The 19,425-nt window shown below is 57.6% G+C and overlaps 1 protein-coding gene across 2 annotated transcripts in view; it reads left to right on the top strand.

Moving 5' to 3' along the window:
- The window catches only part of MSH5 (mutS homolog 5), a 402,336-nt gene that overhangs the window by 232,964 nt on the left and 149,947 nt on the right, over positions 1–19,425 (top strand). For both annotated transcript variants that reach the window (XM_069635150.1, XM_069635151.1), the window contains one exon: positions 2,104–2,232. In XM_069635150.1, the coding sequence (XP_069491251.1) occupies positions 2,104–2,232 (129 nt within the window). The remainder of the gene's footprint in view (positions 1–2,103; positions 2,233–19,425) is intronic.

Genomic DNA, 19,425 nt, shown 5'->3' with positions numbered 1-19,425 from the left:
ACTAATGTATGCAAAGGGGTTAGACAGCGCATCTTTTTGCCACTGTCTAGCTAGGTCACCTTTGAGGATAAGGTGACCTGCGTATTTCTAAAAGTAGCACAAATGAAACAAGTGTATTCTCTGTGCTCCCTTCATTTGCGCTACTGTTTGAAAATCTTCCCCCCTGGTGTCCATTGCATACTTTCCCTGAGCATTACGGCCTTGATTCATTAGCAGCAGAGAATGTTTTTTTTGCATGGTCTGTACTCATCAATTACTTGTGTAGGGAAATGGTTCCTTATAATCTGACCCTCTAACCTAGTTTTTGACTGTGTTGATGGTCTCAGTATGATATTTTTATTTGTATCGCGCTCGTACACAAGTGTTTCAGAGCGCGACTAGGCAAGGGAGGGGAACAGGGGAGAACACAACACAACAACGATCTTACTAGGCCCAGTGACATTGAGAACGCGCAAGTGCATGGGAAAGGAAAAAAGGGAAAAAGTGCATGGAAGGGGGAGAGTGGAAGGTGCGGAGCAGAGGAGAGCAGAATGAATAAATAAATAGAACATTGAGGCAATAAACAGTGGTAGTGCAGCCGGCAAGTGGCAAGTGCTGTGTTTAAGGCAGCAGACTAGGTAGTCTGATAAGTGCAGAAAAAGAAGAACAAAAATGGGAGGGGGCTGTATGGGTACAGATACAGTCCCCAGTGCATGGGGTGGCCGGGAGGCATTGCAGGAGGGTGGCAGGGTGAGCAGGTACTTGGGCCTAGGGGACAGCGGGTGGCCAGGTGCACAGTGCCAAGAGAGGGCAGATTAGCAGGGGAGAGGGGGAGCGAAGGCAGAAGCAAAGAGGAAGGTCTTGAGGTGCTTCCGGAGCCGGAGGTGGATCAGTAGAGGAGGAATCTATATAAGGAAGGTATCTCTTAGAAGGACACTTTACTTACATTTGGTAATGTTCTTCCTGTTGGGTACGGTATTCCTCCCACAGATTCCTCATCAACCCACCCATCACCTCCTACCCATTCAGAGAGTACTCCTAGCTGGTCTATCTGCGATATGTGCCAGTTCTACTGAGGGAAACTGAGAAAAGGGGTCATGTGATACTCCACTTTTCTACCTGAGATGTCACTTTCTGGCACCACTCATGCTGTGGCAGATCTAGAGCAGAACTAGTTTGATGACCCATGGTGGATGTGAAAAGCTTCAGCCTCCGTCAGAGGCCTCCACCCTGACCTTCATACACTCATGACCTTCATGCCTCTCTGTGTTGGACTCCACGATGCTGTGGTGTAGAGGGTACTGCCTCCTTTGGCCTCACTATTCGGGGATCTGATAAAAAGGTATGGTTAGAAACTCCCCATACCCGTAATCAATTAGTCATTGGCCTCCCATTGATGAGACTTCATCTGGAAGGTGATTAAACATCAAACTTTGTGGTAACTTAAGTCTTTGGGGGACATCTTGACAACAGAGGAGAAGATCAGGCGCCAGGCAGGTTTGTTTCCTTGCATCTTGGTAGGATGCCCTACTCTTGTTGAGAGCTGAACATAACACTGAAACTCTGAATCTTGGGAACAATGTGAGTTCCATCTTCTGGACACGGGTGGCAATCATGATAGGTCAAAGGTAGGCTGCCCCATGGGAGCCTCTGTGGGGCAGACTGTTCCCTAGTCTGTCCAAGCCACAATGGTTCAAACGCAGACCGTCCCTTGTGCCCCACAGGATGCTTTGGGAGAAACACAAGTTGGTCACATAAACAGTGGGGTCCTCTGCGGGTCAAAAGGGGGTCATGCATCTGCAGCTGTACTCTCCCTTACTCTTGGACAGCTTGGCCCCTTTATTGGGCGAAGGAACTGCTGTCCTATTTCTGAAGTTTTAATTGCTGTTGCTTATATCTGAGATGCCTCCTGGAGGTCTTGCGCCCTTGAGCTTCTCCCTACTTCCACACCCTGAATCCCAGGTCATCTGTGGGTCAACAGTAGGTTGCTCTTACACAGGAGGCTTGTCTCAGAATTTCCCTTGGGCAGTTTAGGGCCTTTGTGGACTCCATGCCAACCCCCATGCATTCTAGGTAAGGAGCCATTTCTCTGTAATGCAACCTCTGTCTGTTGTCTCTTTCCAGACTGTATACAGTGCTGTGGGCATCCGGGACACCTGCCGCTCCCTGTCCCAGTCCATTGAGCTGTTCGCCAGAGTGGCCCACGCTTTTACCAACGATCTCAACTACATTGCCAGTCTCATCAGCAAAGTGGTATGTACACTGTGGGCTGAATAGCAGAGCTTTATCTCAGTTTTGCCTTTTTAGCTCAAATTCATCAATGTACAGTGCACTCACTTCTACGTCTGCAAACAGCACAGAGTTGCATGTTGTTTTCTGTCCCATGCATTAACAAATGTGCTGTTATGAAGTGAGTTGGTCCTGTTGTATGCTGATAGAATGGTGGTGTATGGATGATGCCAGCTCAGGGGAATGCTGAGTGAGTGTGATCTATGAGTGTTCCATGAATGTCAGTTGGGGGCCGGAGCTGGATGTGTGTGGATGGCCGGTGGGTGTCTGTCTCTTGTGCCACTGGATATATCCCTTTATCTGCCTTCCCATGTACCCTGTAAATACCTACAACTAACTGGAGATGTGTATATATGTACCTATGTACAATAAAGCTACCTGGACTACTGATATGGCTCCACAGCTGGTCTGTGTATGGACATTGAGCTTTACTCCAGGTTATTTACAACATTGTCCATGTTATTTTTTGGGGTGGGAGAAGCATTCTGTGTGGTTCTCTTATGACTTTAAATTTGGGTTTGAGGGCGTCCCCTCAAGTGATCACAGATCGCAAGGGTCCGTCTAGGCACTGGAAACCTCCAGTCATACTTTAACTGTTCTAGCAGAATATTTGTTAAAGAGCCTCAGGGTCAGTATGTTTACAGAGCGGCCTGTTCCAGTCAGCCACTTATCCCAGACTGTGGTGACCATTCATCATTCATCATAAGTGTGAGGTGACCAAATGGCCTAAAATGACGGAAAGTAGTGAGCTCTCGTCCTCTGTGTGACTGACTGACCGAGGAGCTCAGTGGGCCAATAAAAAGCAAGTGGGCCAAAGCCTACTCCTGATGCCCCTTACATTTTATGTTGGGAAAGGCAAAGTGATAGGAACTACGTGTGCCGTCGGCTACCAGCTGTCACTATTGGTTAGGATGCGAGCTTAGCTGACGCTGCAAAGGTCAGTCTGTCTTCAACTGTCACCACACCAGTGCTGCTTGGGCACATCCTGGTGAATTAATTCAGGGGCTCTTACTACACACCTCAGAACCGACATCCCTATCACCAAAGGCATTTGGGTTCCGGAAGCCTCCAACTACCCGCTACCGCAGCCTCTATCTGCCTAGAGTGAGGAATGCTAGATGCTTTTCACACGCTTAGATGTGATAATACACAGGAGATCTTGCGGACACTAAATACCCCGTTGGGTTTTTTATTCGTATTTTCCCAGTCTTGCACAAGCTCTGCTGCCGCGTTCTCTACTCCAGCAGAGGCAGTATGGCACCACCTGTGCAGCACAGGGAGAAGGAATGTAGCTTTCCTCTGAGATAACCTTTCTTAGCTGGCAGTCCTTCCTCTCTGCAAGAGCATCTTGAAGGAACGTTCTCTTTTACCCTCTTCAGTCAGGCATTAGATCGCTTTACAAGCCAAAACCCTTCTTAAAATGGAGGATTATCCAAGGAGCTCTTCACTGTACTCGTGCTTTCGGACCCGCTGCAGCATTCAATACAGTGGACCAAAGGGTGCTGTTCTCTAGACTATCATCGGGGAAAGGCCTTTCCGCTAGTGCTTTTCATCTTGTCTTGATCTTCGTTCTCAAGATCAGATCCTTAGTGGATGAGTGTGGCGTGCCACAGGCGTCATCTCCCTTCTCAATACTACTTAAGACATGTTTTTTCCTCCCCTGCGGTGCTCACCCACCAGGCTCAGAGGAATGTCCATGGCCATGTGGCCAGCTCAGTCTCCTCCAACCCACAATCCTATCAGGAGCCTCATGCTCTTCCTTATATCCAGCCATCCTTACACTAGATGTGCCTGTTAAAGTCTTGACAGGGCCAAGGGCCAGAACCGCTGCCTTTTTCAGTTACAATATGCCTCCTACAGTCACATACATTTCTCAGGCTTTTAAGTGTCCGGGCCCATCGACACTCACAGAACCCCCCACTCTGCAAGTCTTCTAATCAGCATCCACATCCCTTTCATCTCCACACCACCCCCACTTCTGTTGCTCTTGTGCAGCCTGATGCTAATCAGCGCCATTATAGCGTCTTCACGCAGCCAGCATCACTTATCTCATTTACAAACACTAACTCGATGCTATCCTTACCACCCATCTCTTTAATGTCCTCATCGCTCCCGGGTACAACATCCAGCATGCCGACCACACAGGTACCATAGGGGGAGGTATGGCAGTCATCCACAAATCCAGTAGGTCCTGCACCGTATTCATGCGGGTGCCAGTTAATTCCATGGGGCTCCTCATGTGCTTCCTGCTATCAAAGATGCAGACTTCCACCTTCCATCTCAACTCTCTCCCGCCTCAGAGGGGTGCCTCTAATCTCATCACATTGGTGTTAATCGCACACTTTGTAAACCTCTTCACTGGTGAGCTCAATGTACGGTAGCCCAAGCCACCAAAAGCACTAGGAATGCAGTCTATCATTTCATGGAACATATGATCATGAAATATTTACAAACCCCACGCATAACAGGGGACACGCACTCAACCCTGTCCTCTCTGCTTGTCCCTTGGTTAAAGGCCTCTACCTGATCCCGCTTGACAGGACAGACATGCAGACATTCCTATACTCTTTACACATCCTTGGTCCCTTATTAGTGGAGACGTGAACAACAGTATTGCCTAGTGGAGGCAGTAGAACGCAGTTTTTCAACACTAGCAGTCCAAGCAACACCGATGTTGAAGCCCTATTGTCAAGGTTCCATTATACCATGAAGGAACTGGTAGACATACATGCCCCCATGTAACAATGTTGCACCAGGGTTAACCCCTTCACCCCCTGGAATATTCAAGAACAGACTGACAATAAACGCACTCACCAACTCAGTAAAAGGCTGGCACAAGCAAGACATAAGCCTGAGGATCCCCTCACCTAAGGTTGGGTATTATGGACCAACAGTTATATCTCTTTGGTCTGAATGGCGGCGATCTCTCTATATATATTTGTGAAAGTGTGTTTGTATGTTCAGGGCTGGCTCCAGCCCCTTAACAGTTGGTAGTCTGAAATTTGGCCCATTGTCGGCATATCAGTCTTGGGTGCACTGGTGATAGTGAAATTTGATCATCCCCACCCATTCGCCCTGCACAGATCGGGGTCCGGCCCTGTGCTTGTGCTATCAGTATAGGCGGTTAAGGGAGTTTGCCGATTTTGCGATTGTTGGCTCCAGCTCCACAACAGTTGGTGGGCTTACATTTTGGCCTGAGGTTGGATAGTGTACTGACCATAGTGAAATCTGACCAACCCCACCCATTCGCTGTGAACAGGGGTGGAGCGGGGTCTGGCCATGTGCTACCAGTATGGGCGATTTTGGGAGATTGCTGATTTTGCAACTATTCCAAAAATAGGAAGTTAGGACACATGGTCGGCATACCAGTCTGGGTTGTACTGGCAATAGTGAAATTTGACCAACTCCACCCATTCGCTGTGAACAGGGGTGGAGCGGGGTCTGGCCATGTGCTACCAGTATGGGCGATTTTGGGAGATTGACGATTTTTTGCAATTTTTCAAAAATAGGAAGTTATGACACAGTAAAATACACACAAGGCTATAGCAGACCCCCACGTGCATATCCAGGCAACATCGGGTGGTACCGCTAGTATGATATGCATCTCAATATTGTTTATGTGGATTAAATGCTCAGTTGTAAGCCGCCAGCTACATTTGAGATGTCACAACCACCTTTATTTATAAGACATAGATCAAAATAAAGTGTAAATCCAGGGTTCCTCTTCCTGTTTGAGAATACGCTCAGCTGTGTAACTATCAAAATGTAAATAATTAATTGAAGTATATGTAATATATATATATTATATATATATATTCAATAAAAAAACTTTGTTAAAGGGACGTTATGGTAAGTTCCACTAATAAAAGCCTATGAAATTCAATGGAAAAAACTTTGTTACAGGGACGTTATGGTAAAGTTGCACTAATAAAAACCTATGAAATTAAGTAAAGAAACGTTGTTAAAGGGACGTTATGGTTCCAAGTAAAACCGAAAACCCCCTGAAATTCGCCAGTTATGGTAAGCTAAGCAACCATAACTCGCGCCACTACCATGCACTGCTAAGACTAACACCCAGGACATCAAAGATGACATCACAAATGTCATTGATGAACAGGGGAGACACGGGGCATGAGCAGGGGGTGGGGGGAACGGGAGGGAGACACAGGGCATGAGTGGGGGGTGGGGGGAACGGGAGGGAGACATGGGGCATGAGCGGGAGGTGGGGGGGAAAGGGAGGGAGACACGGGGCATGAACGGGGGTGGGGGAACAGGGGAGACACGGGGCATGAACGGGGGTGGGGGGAACAGGAGGTAGACACGGGGCATGAGCGGGGTGGGCGGTACAGGAGGGAGATGCGAGGGGTGGGGGGTTACAGGAGGGAGACACGGGGCATGAGCGGGGGTGGGGTGAACAGGAGGGAGACACGGGGCATGAGCGGGGGATGGGGGAACAGGAGAGACACAGGGCATGAGCAGGGGGTTGGGGGAAAAGGAGGGAGACACGGGGCATGAACGGGGGTGGGGAGGAAAGGAGGGAGACACGGGGCATGAACAGGGGTGGGGGGGAACAGGGAAGACACGGGGCATGAGCAGGGGGTGGGGGAACGGGAGGGAGACACGGGGCAAGAATGGGGGGTGGGGGGAACAGGGGAGACAAGGGGCATGAGCGGGGGTTGGAGGGGAAAAGGAGGGAGACACGTGGGCATGAGCGGGGGTGGGGGGAACGGAGGTAGACACGGGGCATGAGCGGGGATGGGGGAGAAAGGGAGGGAGACACGTGGCATGAGCGGGGGTGGGGGGAATGGGAGGGAGACACAGGGCATGAGCGGGGGGTGGGGGGAACGGGAGGGAGACACGGGGCATGAGTGGGGGGGAACAGGGGAGACAAGGGGCATGAGCGGGGGTTGGAGGGGAAAAGGAGGGAGACACGTGGGCATGAGCGGGGGTGGGGGGGAATGGAGGTAGACACGGGGCATGAGCGGGGATGGGGGAACAGGGGATACACGTGTGCATGAGCGGGGGTGGGGGGAACAGGGGAGACACGTGGGCATGAGCAGGGGGTGGGGGAACAGGGGAGACACATGGGCATGAGCGGGGGGTGGGGGGAACAGGGGAGACAAGTGGGCATGAGCGGGGGTTGGAGGGGAAAAGGAGGGAGACACGTGGGCATGAGCGGGGGTGGGGGGGAACGGAGGTAGACACGGGGCATGAGCGGGAGTGGGGGGAACAGGAAGGAAACGCGGGGGTGGGAGCAACAGGGGAGACACGGGGCATGTGGGGGGGAAAAGGAGGGAGACACAGGGCATGAGCGGGGGGTGGGGGGAACAGGGGAGACACGTGGGCATGTGGGGTGGTGGGGGGGAACAGGGGAGACACGTTGGCATGAGCGGGGAGTGGGGGGGAACGGAGGTAGACACGGGGCATGAGCGGGGGTGGGGGGAACAGGAAGGAAACACGGGGCATGAGCGGGGGGGTGGGGGCAACAGGGGAGACACGGGGCATGTGGGGGGGAAAAGGAAGGAGATAAGGGGCATGAGCAGGGGGCGGGGGGAACAGGGGAGACAAGGGGCATGAGCGGGGGTTGGAGGGGAACGGGAGGGAGACACCGAGCATGAGCAGGGGAGACACGGGGCATGAGCGGGGGTGGGGGGAACAGGGGAGACACAAGGCATGAGCGGGGGGTGGGAGCTAACACAAGGAAGACACGGGGCATGAGCGGGGGGTGGGGGAACAGGGCAGATACTGGGCATGAGCGGGGGTGGGGGGTACAGGAGGGAGATGCAGGGGGGAACAGGAGGGAGACACGGGGCATGAGCGGGGGTGGGGGGACAAGAGAGAGATGCGGGGGTGGGGGGAACAGGAGGGAGACACGGGGCATAAGCGGGGGGTGGGGGTACAAGAGACACGGACCATGAGCGGGGGGTGGGGGGCACAGGAGGGAGATGCGGGGGGGAACAGGACGGAGACACGGGGCATGAGCAGGGGTGGGGTGACAAGAGAGAGATGCGGGGGGTGGGGGGAACAGGAGGGAGACACGGGGCATGAGCGGGGGTGGAGGGTACAAGAGAGAGACACGGACCACGAGCGGGGGGTGAGGGGTACAAGAGAGAGACACGGACCATGAGGGTGGTGTGGGGGGAACGGAGACACGGGGCATGAGCGGGGGGTGGGGGGAACAGGTGAGACACGGAGCATGAGAGGGGGGTGGGGGGAACAGGGGAGACACGGGGCATGAGCGGGGTGTGGGGGGAACAGGGGAGACACGGGGCATGAGCGAGGGGTGGGGGGAACAGGGGAGACACGGGGTAGGGGGGAACAGGGGACACACGGGGCATAAGCGGGGGGTGGGGTACAAGAGAGACACAGACCATGAGCGGGGGGTGGGGGGAACAAGAGAGAGACGTGGACCATGAGCGGGGGTGGGGGGAACAAGAGAGTGACATGGACCATGAGTGGGGGGTGGGGGGAACAGGGGAGACACGGGGCATGAGCAGGGGGTGGAGGGAACAGGGGAGCCACGGGGAATGAGCAGGGGGCAGGGGAGACACGGGGCATGAGTGGGGGTGGGGGGACCAGGGGAGACACAGGGCATGAGCGGGGGGTGGGGCGTAACACAAGGAAGACAAGGGGCATGAGCGGGGGGTGGGGGAACAGGGCAGATACTGGGCATGAGCGGGGGTGGGTGGTACAGGAGAGAGACAAGGGGCATGAGCGCGGGGGGGGGTGCAGGAGGGAGATGCGGGGGGGAACAGGAGGGAGACACGGGGCATGAGCGGGGGTGGGGGACAAGAGAGAGATGCGGGGGTGGGGGGGAACAGGAGGGAGACACGGGGCATGAGCGGGGGGTGGGGGTACAAGAGAGACACGGACCATGAGCGGGGGGTGGGGGGAACAAGAGAGACGTGGACCATGAGCGGGGGTGGGGGGAACAAGAGAGTGACACGGACCATGAGCGGGGGGTGGGGGGAACAGGGTAGACACGGGGCATGAGCAGGGGGTGGGGGGAACAGGGGAGCCACGGGGAATGAGCGGGGGGCAGGGGAGACACGGGGCATGAGCGGGGGTGGGGGAACAGGGGAGACACAAGGCATGAGCGGGGGGTGGGGGGTAGCACAAGGAAGACACGGGGCATGAGCGGGGGGTGGGGGAGACACAGGGCATGAGCGGGGGTGGGGGGAACAGGGGAGACACAAGGCATGAGCGGGGGTTGGGGGGTAACACAAGGAAGACACGGGGCATGAGCGGGGGGTGGGGGAGACACGGGGCATGAGCGGGGGTGTGGGGACAAGAGAGAGATGCGGGGGGTGGGGGGAACAGGAGGGAGACACGGGACATGAGCGGGGGTGGAGGGTACAAGAGAGAGACACGGACCATGAGCGGGGGGTGAGGGGTACAAGAGAGAGACACGGACCATGAGGGGGGTGTGGGGGAAACGGGAGACACGGGGCATGAGCGGGGGGTGGGGGGAACAGGTGAGACACGGAGCATGAGCAGGGGGTGGGGGGAACAGGGGAGACACGGGGCATGAGCGGGGGGTGGGGGGAACAGGGGAGACACGGGGCATGAGCAGGGGGTGGGGGGAACAGGGGAGACACGGGGCATGAGCGGGGGTGGGGGAACAGGGCAGATACTGGGCATGAGTGGGGGTGGGGGGTACAGGGCAGATACTGAGCATGAGTGGGGGTGGGGATACAGGAGGGAGTCACGGGGCGTGAGTGGGGGGTGGAGGGAACAAGAGAGACACGGGGCATGTACGGGGGTGGGGGGAACAGGAGGGAGACACGGGGCATGAGCGGGAGGCGGAGGGATAACACGAGGGAGACACTGGCATGAGCGGGGGTGGGGGTAACACGAGGGAAACACGGGGCATGAGCGAGCGGGGGGTGGGGGGAACAAGAGGGAGACACGAGGCATGAGCGGGGGTGGTGGGGTAACAGGAGACAGGGGGAATGAGCGGGGGTGGGGTGTACACGAAGACACGGGGCATGAGCGGGGGTGGGGTGAACACGAGGGAGACACGGGGGTGGGGGGGAACACGAGGGAGACACGGGGCATGAGCGGGGGTGGGGGGGTAACACGAGGGTGACACGGGGCATGAGTGGGGGGAACGGGAGGGAGACACGGGGCATGAGCGGGGGTGGGGGGAACAGGGCACACACGGGGCATGAGCGGGGTATGGGGAAGAAGGGAGACACGGGACATGAGTGGGGGGTGGGGGGAACAGGAGGGAGACACGGGGCATAAGCGGGGGGTGGGGGTAACACGAGGGAGACACGGGCATGAGCGGGGGTGGGGGGAAACATGAGGGAGATACGGGGCATGAGCGGGGGGTGGGGGGCAACAAGAGACACGCTGGGCATGAGCGGGGGGTGGGGGGTACACGAGGGAGACACGGGACATGAGCGGGGGTGGGGGGAACATGAGGGAGACACGGGGCATGAGCGAGGGGTCTGGGGGTAACACAAGGGAAACACGGGGCATGAGCTGGGGGTGGGGGGAACAAGAGGGAGACACACAGGGCATGAGCGGGGGGTGGGGGTAACACGAGGGAGACACGGGGCATGAGTGGGGGGAATGGGTGGGAGCCACGGGGCATGAGTGGGGGGGAACAGGGGGGAGACACGGGGCATGAGCGGGGGGTGGGGGGAACAGGGCACACACGGGGCAAGAGCGGGGGATGGGGGAAGGAGGGAGACACGGGACATGAGTGGGGGGTGGGGGGAAAAGGGGAGACATGGGGCATGAGCGGGGGTTGGGGGGTAACACGAGGGAGACACGGGCATGAGCGGGGGTGGGGGGAGACACTGGGCATGAGCAGGGGTGGGGGGCAACAGGAGACACGTGGGGCATGAGCAGGGGGTGGGGGGTACACGAGGGAGACACGGGACATGAGCAGGGGTGGGGGGAACACGAGGGAGACACGGGGCATGAGCGGGGAGTGTGGGGGGGTAACACGGGGGAAACACGGGGCATGAGCGGGGGGTGTGGGGGATAACACGAGGTAAACACTGGGCATGAGTGGGGGGTGGGGGAACAAGAGGGATACAGGGCATGAGCAGGGGGAACAGGAGGGAGACACGGGGCATGAGCGGGGGATGGGGGAAGGAGGGAGACACAGGACATGAGCAGGGGTGGGGGGAACAGGGGAGACGCGGGGGGTGGGGCAAAGGAGGGAAACATGGGGCATGAGCGGGGGGTGGGGGGAACAGGGGAGATGCGGGGCATGAGCGGGGGAACAGGGGAGACAGGGGGCATGAGCGGGGGTGGGGGGAACGGGAGGGAGACACAGGGCATGAGCGTGGGTGGGGGATAACACGAGGGAGACACGTAGCATGAGCGGCGGGTGGGGGGAACAGGGGAGACATGGGGCATAAGTGGGGGGAACGGGATGGAGACACGGGCCATGAGCGGGGGGTGGGGGGAACGGGAGGGAGACACGGGGCATGAGCGGGGGGTGGAGGAACAGGGGAGACACGGGGCATGAGCGGGGGGTGAGGGAGAAAGGGAGGGAGACATGGGCATGAGCGGGAGGTGGGGGAGAACGGGAGGGAGACACGGGGCATGAGAGTGGTGGGGGAAACGTGAGGGAGACACGGCATGAACGGGGGTGGGGGGAGCGGGAGGGAGACACCGGGCATGAGCGGGGGTGGGGGGCAACAGGAGACACGTGGGGCATGAGCAGGGGGTGGGGGGGTACACGAGGGAGACACGGGGCATGAGCGGGGGATGTGGGGGGGTAAAACGAGGGAAACACGGGGCATGAGCGGGGGGTGTGAGGGGTAACACGAGGGAAACACGGGGCATGAGCAGGGGGGAACAGGAGGGAGACACGGGGCATGAGCGGGGGGGAACAGGAGGGAGACACGGGACATTAGCGGGGGTGGGGGGAAAAGGGGAGACATGGGGCATGAGCGGGGGTGGGGGGGAAGGAGGGAGACAAGGGACACGAGCGGGGGGGTGGGGGGAACGGGAAGGAGAAACGGGGCACGAGCGTGGGGTGGGGGGAAAAGGATGGAGACACGGGGCATGAGCGGGGGAACAGGGGAGACACGGGGCATGAGCGGGGGTGGGGGGGAACGGGAGGGAGACACAGGGCATGAGCGGGAGGTGGGGGATAACACGAGGGAGACATGAAGCATGAGCGGCGGTTGGGGGGAACAGGGGAGACATGGGGCATGAGCGGGGGGTGGGGGGAACGGGAGGGAGACACGGGCCATGAGCGGGGGGTGGGGGGAATGGGAGGGAGACATGGGGCATGAGCGGGGGGTGGGGGGGAACAGGGGAGACACGGGTCATGAGCAGGGGGTGGGGGACCAAGGGAGGGAGACACGGGGCATGAGCGGGAGGTGGGGGGAACGGGAGGGAGACACGGGGCATGAGAGTGGTGGGGGAAACGGTAGGGAGACACACGAGGGTGTGTCTCCCTACCGGCATGAATGGGGGGTGGGGGGAACACGGGACACACGGGGCATGAGCAGGGGTTGGGGGGAACGGGAGGGAGACATGGGGCATGAGGGGCGGTGGGGGGGAACAGGGCACACACAGGGCATGAGCGGGGGGTGGGGGGAACAGGGCACACACGGGGCATGAGCAGGGGAGACACGGCATGAGTGGGGGGTGGGGGGACAGGAGGGAGACACGGGGCATGAATGGGGGGTGGGGGGAAACAGGGCACACACGGGGCATGTGCGGGGGGTGGGGGGGAACGGGAGGGAGACACGGGGCATGAGCGGGGGGTGTGGGGAACAGGGCACACACAAGCCATGAGCAGGTGGTGGGGGGAACAGGGGAGACACGGGGCATGAGCGGGGGGTGGGGGTAACACGAGGGAGACACGAAGCATGAGCGGCAGGTGGGGGGAACAGGGGAGACACGGGGCATGAGCGGGGGGTGGGGGGGAACGGGAGGGAGACATGGGCCATGAGCGGGGGGGTGGGGGGAATGGGAGGGAGACAGGGGGCATGAGTGGGGAGTGGGGGGGAACAGGGGAGACACGGGCATGGGCGGGGGCTGGGGGAGAAAGGGAGGGAGACATGGGGCATCAGCGGGGGTGGGGGGAACGGGAGGGAGACACTGGGCATGAGCGGGGGTGGGGGGAACAGGAGAGAGACACAGGGCATGAACAGGGGGGGGGAACGACAGGGAGACACAGGGCATGAATGGGGGGTGGGGGGAACAGGGGAGACACGTGGGCATGAGCGGGCGGAGGTAGACACGGGCATGAGTGGGGGGTGACGGGGAAAGGAAGGAAACACGGGGCATGAGCGGGGGGTGGGGGCAACAGAGGAGACACGGGGCATGAGCAGGTGGTGGGGTGGAACAGGGGAGACACGGGGCATGAGTGGGGGGTGGGGGGAACAAAGAAAACACAGGGCACACACGGGGCATGAGCGGAGGGTGGTGGGGAACGGAGGGGAGACACGGGGCATGAGCAGGGGGTGGGGGGAAAGGTGGGAGACACGGGCAATGAGCTGGGGATGGGGGGGAACAGGAGGGAGACACCGGGCATGAGCGGGGGTTGGGGGGTAACAGGGCACACACGGGGCATGAGCGGGGGTGGGGGGAACGGGAGGGAGACACGGGGCATGAGCGGGGGGTGGGGGAGAACAGGGCACACACGGGGCATGAGCGGGGGGTGGGGGGAACAGGGCACACACAGGGCATGAGCAGGGAGTGGGGGGAACAGGGGAGACACGGGGCATGAGCGGGGGGTGGGGGGTAACACGATGGAGACACGGGGCATGAGTTGGGGGGGCTTTAACACGTGGGAGACACGGGGCATGAGCGGGGGCTGGGGGGTAACACGAGGCAGACACGGGGCATGAGCGGGGGTGGGCGGGGGTAACACGTGGGAGACACGGGGCATGAGCGGGGGCTGGGAGGAACCGGGGAGACATGGGGCATCACCGGCTGGCGGGGGGGAACATGGGAGACACGGGGCATGAGCGGCGGGTGTGGGAAAAGGAGGGAGACACAGAGCATGAGCAGGGGATTTGGGGAATGGGAGGGAGACACAGGGCCATGAGCAGGGGGTGGGGGGGAACAGGAGGGAGACACAGGGCATGAGCGGGGGTTGGGGGGAACGGGAGGGAGACACGGGGCATGAGCGGGGGTTGGGGGGGAACGAGAGGGAGACACGGGCCATGAGCGGGGGGTGGGGGGAACAGGGCACACACGGGGCATGAGCGGGGGGTGGGGAGGGAAAGGAGGGAGACACGGGGCATGAGCGGGGGGTGGGGGGAACAGGGCACACACGGGGCATGAGCGGGGGGTGGGGGGAAGGTGCGAGACATGGGACATGAGCGGGGGGTGGGGGGAACAGGGCACACATGGGGCATGAGCGGGGGGTAGGGGGAACAGGGGAGACAGGGCATGAGCGGGGGTGGGGGGAGGAGGGAGACACGGGACATGAGTGCGGCGTGGGGGGGAACAGGGCACACACGGGGCATGAGCGGGGGTGGGGGGGAACGGGAAGGAGAAATGGGGCAGGAGCGGGGCTGGGGGAAAAGGAGGGAGACACAGGGCATGAGAGGGGGGTGAGGGGAAAAGGAGTTAGATACGAGGCATGGGCAGGGTGGGGGGACAGGGGAGACACGGGGCATGAGTGGGGGTGGAGGGAAAAGGAGGGAGACACGGGCATGAGTGGGGGGAACAGGGGAGACACCGGGCATGAGCGGGGGTGGGGGGGAACGGGAGGGAGACACGAGGCATGAGCGGGGGGAACAGGGGAGACACGGGCCATGAGCGGGGGGTGGGAGGGAACAGGGGAGACACGGGGCATGAGCGGGGGGTGGGGGGAAACGGAAGAGAGACACGGGACATGAGCGGGGGTGGGGGGAACGGGAGAGAGACACGGGCCATGAGCGGGGCTGGGGGGGAACGGGAGGGAGACACAGGGCATGAGCGGGGGGGTGGCGGGGAACAGGGGAGACACGGGCCATGAGCAGGGGGTGGGCGGAATGGGAGAGAGACACGGGCCATGAGCGGGAGGTGGGGGGAATGGGAGAGAGACATGGGGCATGAGCGGGGGGTGGGGGGGAGCGGGAGGGAGACACAGGGCATGAGCGGGGGGGAACAGGGGAGACACGGGGCATGAACAGGGGGTGGGCGGAATGGGAGAGAGACACGCCATGAGCGGGAGGTGGGGGGAATGGGAGGGAGACACGGGGGTGTGGGGTAACACGAGGGAAACACGGGGCATGAGCGGGGGGTGGGGGGAAACATGAGGGAGACACGGGGCATGAGCGGGGGGTGGGGGAACAGGACGGAGACATGGGGCATGAGCGGGGGGTGGGGGAACAGGAGGGAGACGCGGGGGTGGTGAGCAACAGGAGACACACGGGGCATGATCGGGGGTGGGGGGAACACGAGGGAGACATGGGGCATGAGCGGGGGGTGGGGGGCAACAGGAGACGCATGGGGCATGGGTGGGGGGTACACGAGGAAGACATGGGGCATGAGCGGGGATGGGGGCAACAGGAGACACACGAGCATGAACAGGGGGTTGGGGTACACGAGGGAGACAAGGGGCATGAGCGGGGGTGGGGGGAAACACGAGGGAGACACACGGGGCATGAGCGGGGGTGGGGCAAACAGGGGAAACACGGGGCATGATGTCAGGCTGGTAATATCCACATCCAACGCAAGAGCTGCTGAGTCCCACGATCCCACTAAGATGTCTAGCTCACAACTAAACTGAACAGCTGAGTACTAGACACCCCTGGGGGGAACGGGGAAAAGTGGATAAAATAACAAATCAGACACTGGATCTTCTATCTTCATCCGGTCTCTGCATGAATGAAAATTGTTAAGCATTAAATAATATTACAAATCTAAACAACTGTTATTTTATGAATATCAACAATCCTACCTGAATACCCTCTGCAAAAATCCCAGAGGATGATAATTATTTCTATATATTTTTTTTAGTTTTGAAATAACTCCAACTCTTTTACCCTAAAAGCAAACTTTGGTGGTCATGTTTCATAACTGTGCTGCTGAAAACCAATGAACTGAATGTCATTACAAGTGACTAAACTGATGGAGGTTCCTTGTGGAAATAAATGAACTTGAAGAAAAGAAAATGTGTTTCCAAACAATGTCAATAAAACTGTGAACACAAACTCCAGAATGTCTCAAGAAGATGAGTCTTTCGAATGAAGCACACTTGAAAAAATAGTTGAAAACACAGAAATAATCTTTTGTTTTCCTTAAAATGATACTATTTCCTTAATCAGTTCATTCCATTTCATTTACCTCTCTTTATGGAAATAGTTCAACAACCAAAGGAAATACCATTTAATGTTGAGTGCAGTTTTAAAGTAAAGTTATTCCTCAAAAACATCTTTGCATGTAATGAGATGCATTTGGAAGATTCCTCATATAATATGGTAAACAAGTCTTATATATTTTCCTCTTTGTTAAAAATACCTTGGCTCAAAAATAAATATCCTTCTTGGTGCTGCTTTTAAAAACAAAGTTGCCTGTGCAGTCATTAACTTTAATAGCCTTTAAATATCATGTTTTCATGACTTAATCTCTGATGAATACTTTTGCCATGTAAAAACACTGGCTTCACAACATGACGTCTTTTAATCCTTGCACTTCAGAGGAGAAAATAACAGAAGATAAGGCTAACTTTGGCAGTTCATTTAGATTAATTACATAAAAAGTACTTAGCTTATTTTTTGCTTTAGAAGACCTCTCAGCATTTTCTTCCACAGGGAAAATTAATTTCTTTAGAGTAGATGTAACTTGAATGAGTTGTTTCTTTTTCTTTTAGTGTTGAAGATATTTTCTTAAGAGTTTTCCAAGGCCCAAAACATAGGAGATAAACAGAAACATGACCAGCTCAGGAAACTAAACTAATGAAAGGCAGTTTAGAATGTTGGGAGTCACACCATTGTCAACCTGCCACCCAATCAGAACTCCTGCCTCTGCCCTCCATCTTGGCTTGGGGTATCTGCAGTACTCTGAATATGGAAGTTAAGGCCCAACCATTTTAACAGTGAAAGGACTAAATTTAGTTTTTAAACCTAACAATGAAATAAACAAAGAACATAAGGATAATAATTCTTTAATTACCACCTATTTACTATGGAACCTGACACATGAGCGGGGGGTAGGGGGAACAGGGGAGACAGGGTATGAGTGGGGGGTGGGGGGAGGAGGGAGACACGGGACATGAGCGTGGGGTGGGGGGAACAGGGCACACACGGGGCATGAGCAGGGGGGGGAACGGGAAGGAGAAATGGGGCAGGAGCGGGGGTGGGGGGAAAAGGAGGGAGACACGGGGCATGAGCGGGGGTAGGGGGAAAAGGAGTTAGATACGAGGCATGGGTGGCGGTGGGGGTGACAGGGGAGACATGGGGCATGAGTGGGGGTGGGGGGAAAAGGAGGGAGACATGGGGCATGAGTGGGGGTGGGGGGAACAGGGGAGACACGGGGCATGAGCGGGGGTAGGGGGGAACGGGAGGGAGACACAAGGCATGAGCGGGGGGAACAGGGGAGACACGGGCCATGAGCGGGGGGTGGGAGGGAACAGGGGAGACAGGGGGCATGAGCGGGGGGTGGGGGGAACGGAAGAGAGACACGGGACATGAGCGGGGGTGGGGGGAACGGGAGAGAGACACGGGCCATGAGCGGGGGGTGGGGGGGAACGGGAGGGAGACACAGGGCATGAGCGGGGGGTGGGGGGGAACAGGGGAGGCACGGGCCATGAGCAGGGGGTGGGCGGAATGGGAGAGAGACACGGGCCATGAGCGGGAGGTGGGGGTATGGGAGAGAGACATGGGGCATGAGCAGGGGGTGGGGGGGAACGGGAGGGAGACACAGGGCATGAACAGGGGAGACACGGGGCATGAGCAGGGGGTGGGCGGAATGGGAGAGAGACACACGCCATGAGCGGGAGGTGGGGGGAATGGGAGGGAGACACGGGGTGGGGGGTAACACGAGGGAGACACGGGGCATGAGCGGGGGGTGGGGGGAAACATGAGGGAGACACGGGGCATGTGCGGGGCATGGGGGGCAACAGGAGAAACACGGGGCATGAGCGGGGGATGGGGGGTACACAAGGAAGACACGGGGCGGAGGTGGGGGTAACAGGAGACACACGGCATGAGCGGGGGCTGGGGGGAACACGAGGGAGGCACGGTGCATGAGCGGGGTGGGGGGAACAGGGGAGACACGGGGCATGAGCGGGGGGTGGGGGGAATGGGAGAGAGACACGGGCTATGTGCAGGGGATGGGGGAACGCGAGAGAGACACGGAGCATGAGCGGGGCGTGGGGGGAACGGGAGGAACAGGAGGCACACAGAGCTTACTGTGCAAAGCTCTGATGAACCGATGAACAAAGATGGCGGGCGTCTCTCACAATAAGACGCACTGCACGCTTCATAGCAGCCAATAGCAAAGCACGTCAGATGTCCGCAGACATCACGCAAGCGCTTGCCCAATCCCCGTCCTGTCCGCGGAGCAAACAGGGAAGTGTGTCCGCGAAGCGAACACCGATATCACACATTTTTTTCACTTACATTTTTGTCATTTTTAAAAAAACTACTGGACGGATTTACACCAAATTAAAAAAAAGCACGCTTTCGGCACCAAGCCGCCGCTCCCGCCGGAAATTTGGTGTAAATCCGTCCAGCGGTTTGGGCTGTAGGCGTGAGCAAAGTTTTTTTCCCATTATGTCTATGGGAATAAAATAAGTTTTGGAACCCCCCTATAACTTTGTTCCTCCGGACCAAACCTCACAAAACTTTGCAAAAAAATTCAGAGTGGGCCATATACTTTTTTTGCAAAGTGTGATGAGGATTCGTCCAGGGGGAGCGAAGTTATAAGCCGCCCAAAAAGTGCTCTTCCTATGGAAACAGCAGCTTAACCATAGCTACCGTGGCCATGTAATATATATATATATACATATATATATATATATACATATATATATATATATGTGCATATCTCAATGGTACCGATATCGTTTCATTCTATATCGATTTTGAAAATGTATCGATATATCTCTAAACCTCGATATATCACCCAACCCTACCCTCACCTTAAAAGCGTTACACAGTAATCGCTGGGCACTCATCACTGAAGCTAAACCTGCGTATTACTCCACTAGTTCCGCAATCTCTACCTAAATGCACTGGTCGA

Source organism: Ambystoma mexicanum, chromosome 13 (assembly GCF_040938575.1).
Source record: "Ambystoma mexicanum isolate Mex_15411 chromosome 13, UKY_AmexF1_1, whole genome shotgun sequence".
Classification (NCBI taxonomy): Eukaryota; Metazoa; Chordata; class Amphibia; order Caudata; family Ambystomatidae; genus Ambystoma; species Ambystoma mexicanum.
The sequence above is the reverse complement of the archived record's forward strand: the minus strand, read 5'-3'. Positions and strand labels throughout refer to the sequence as shown.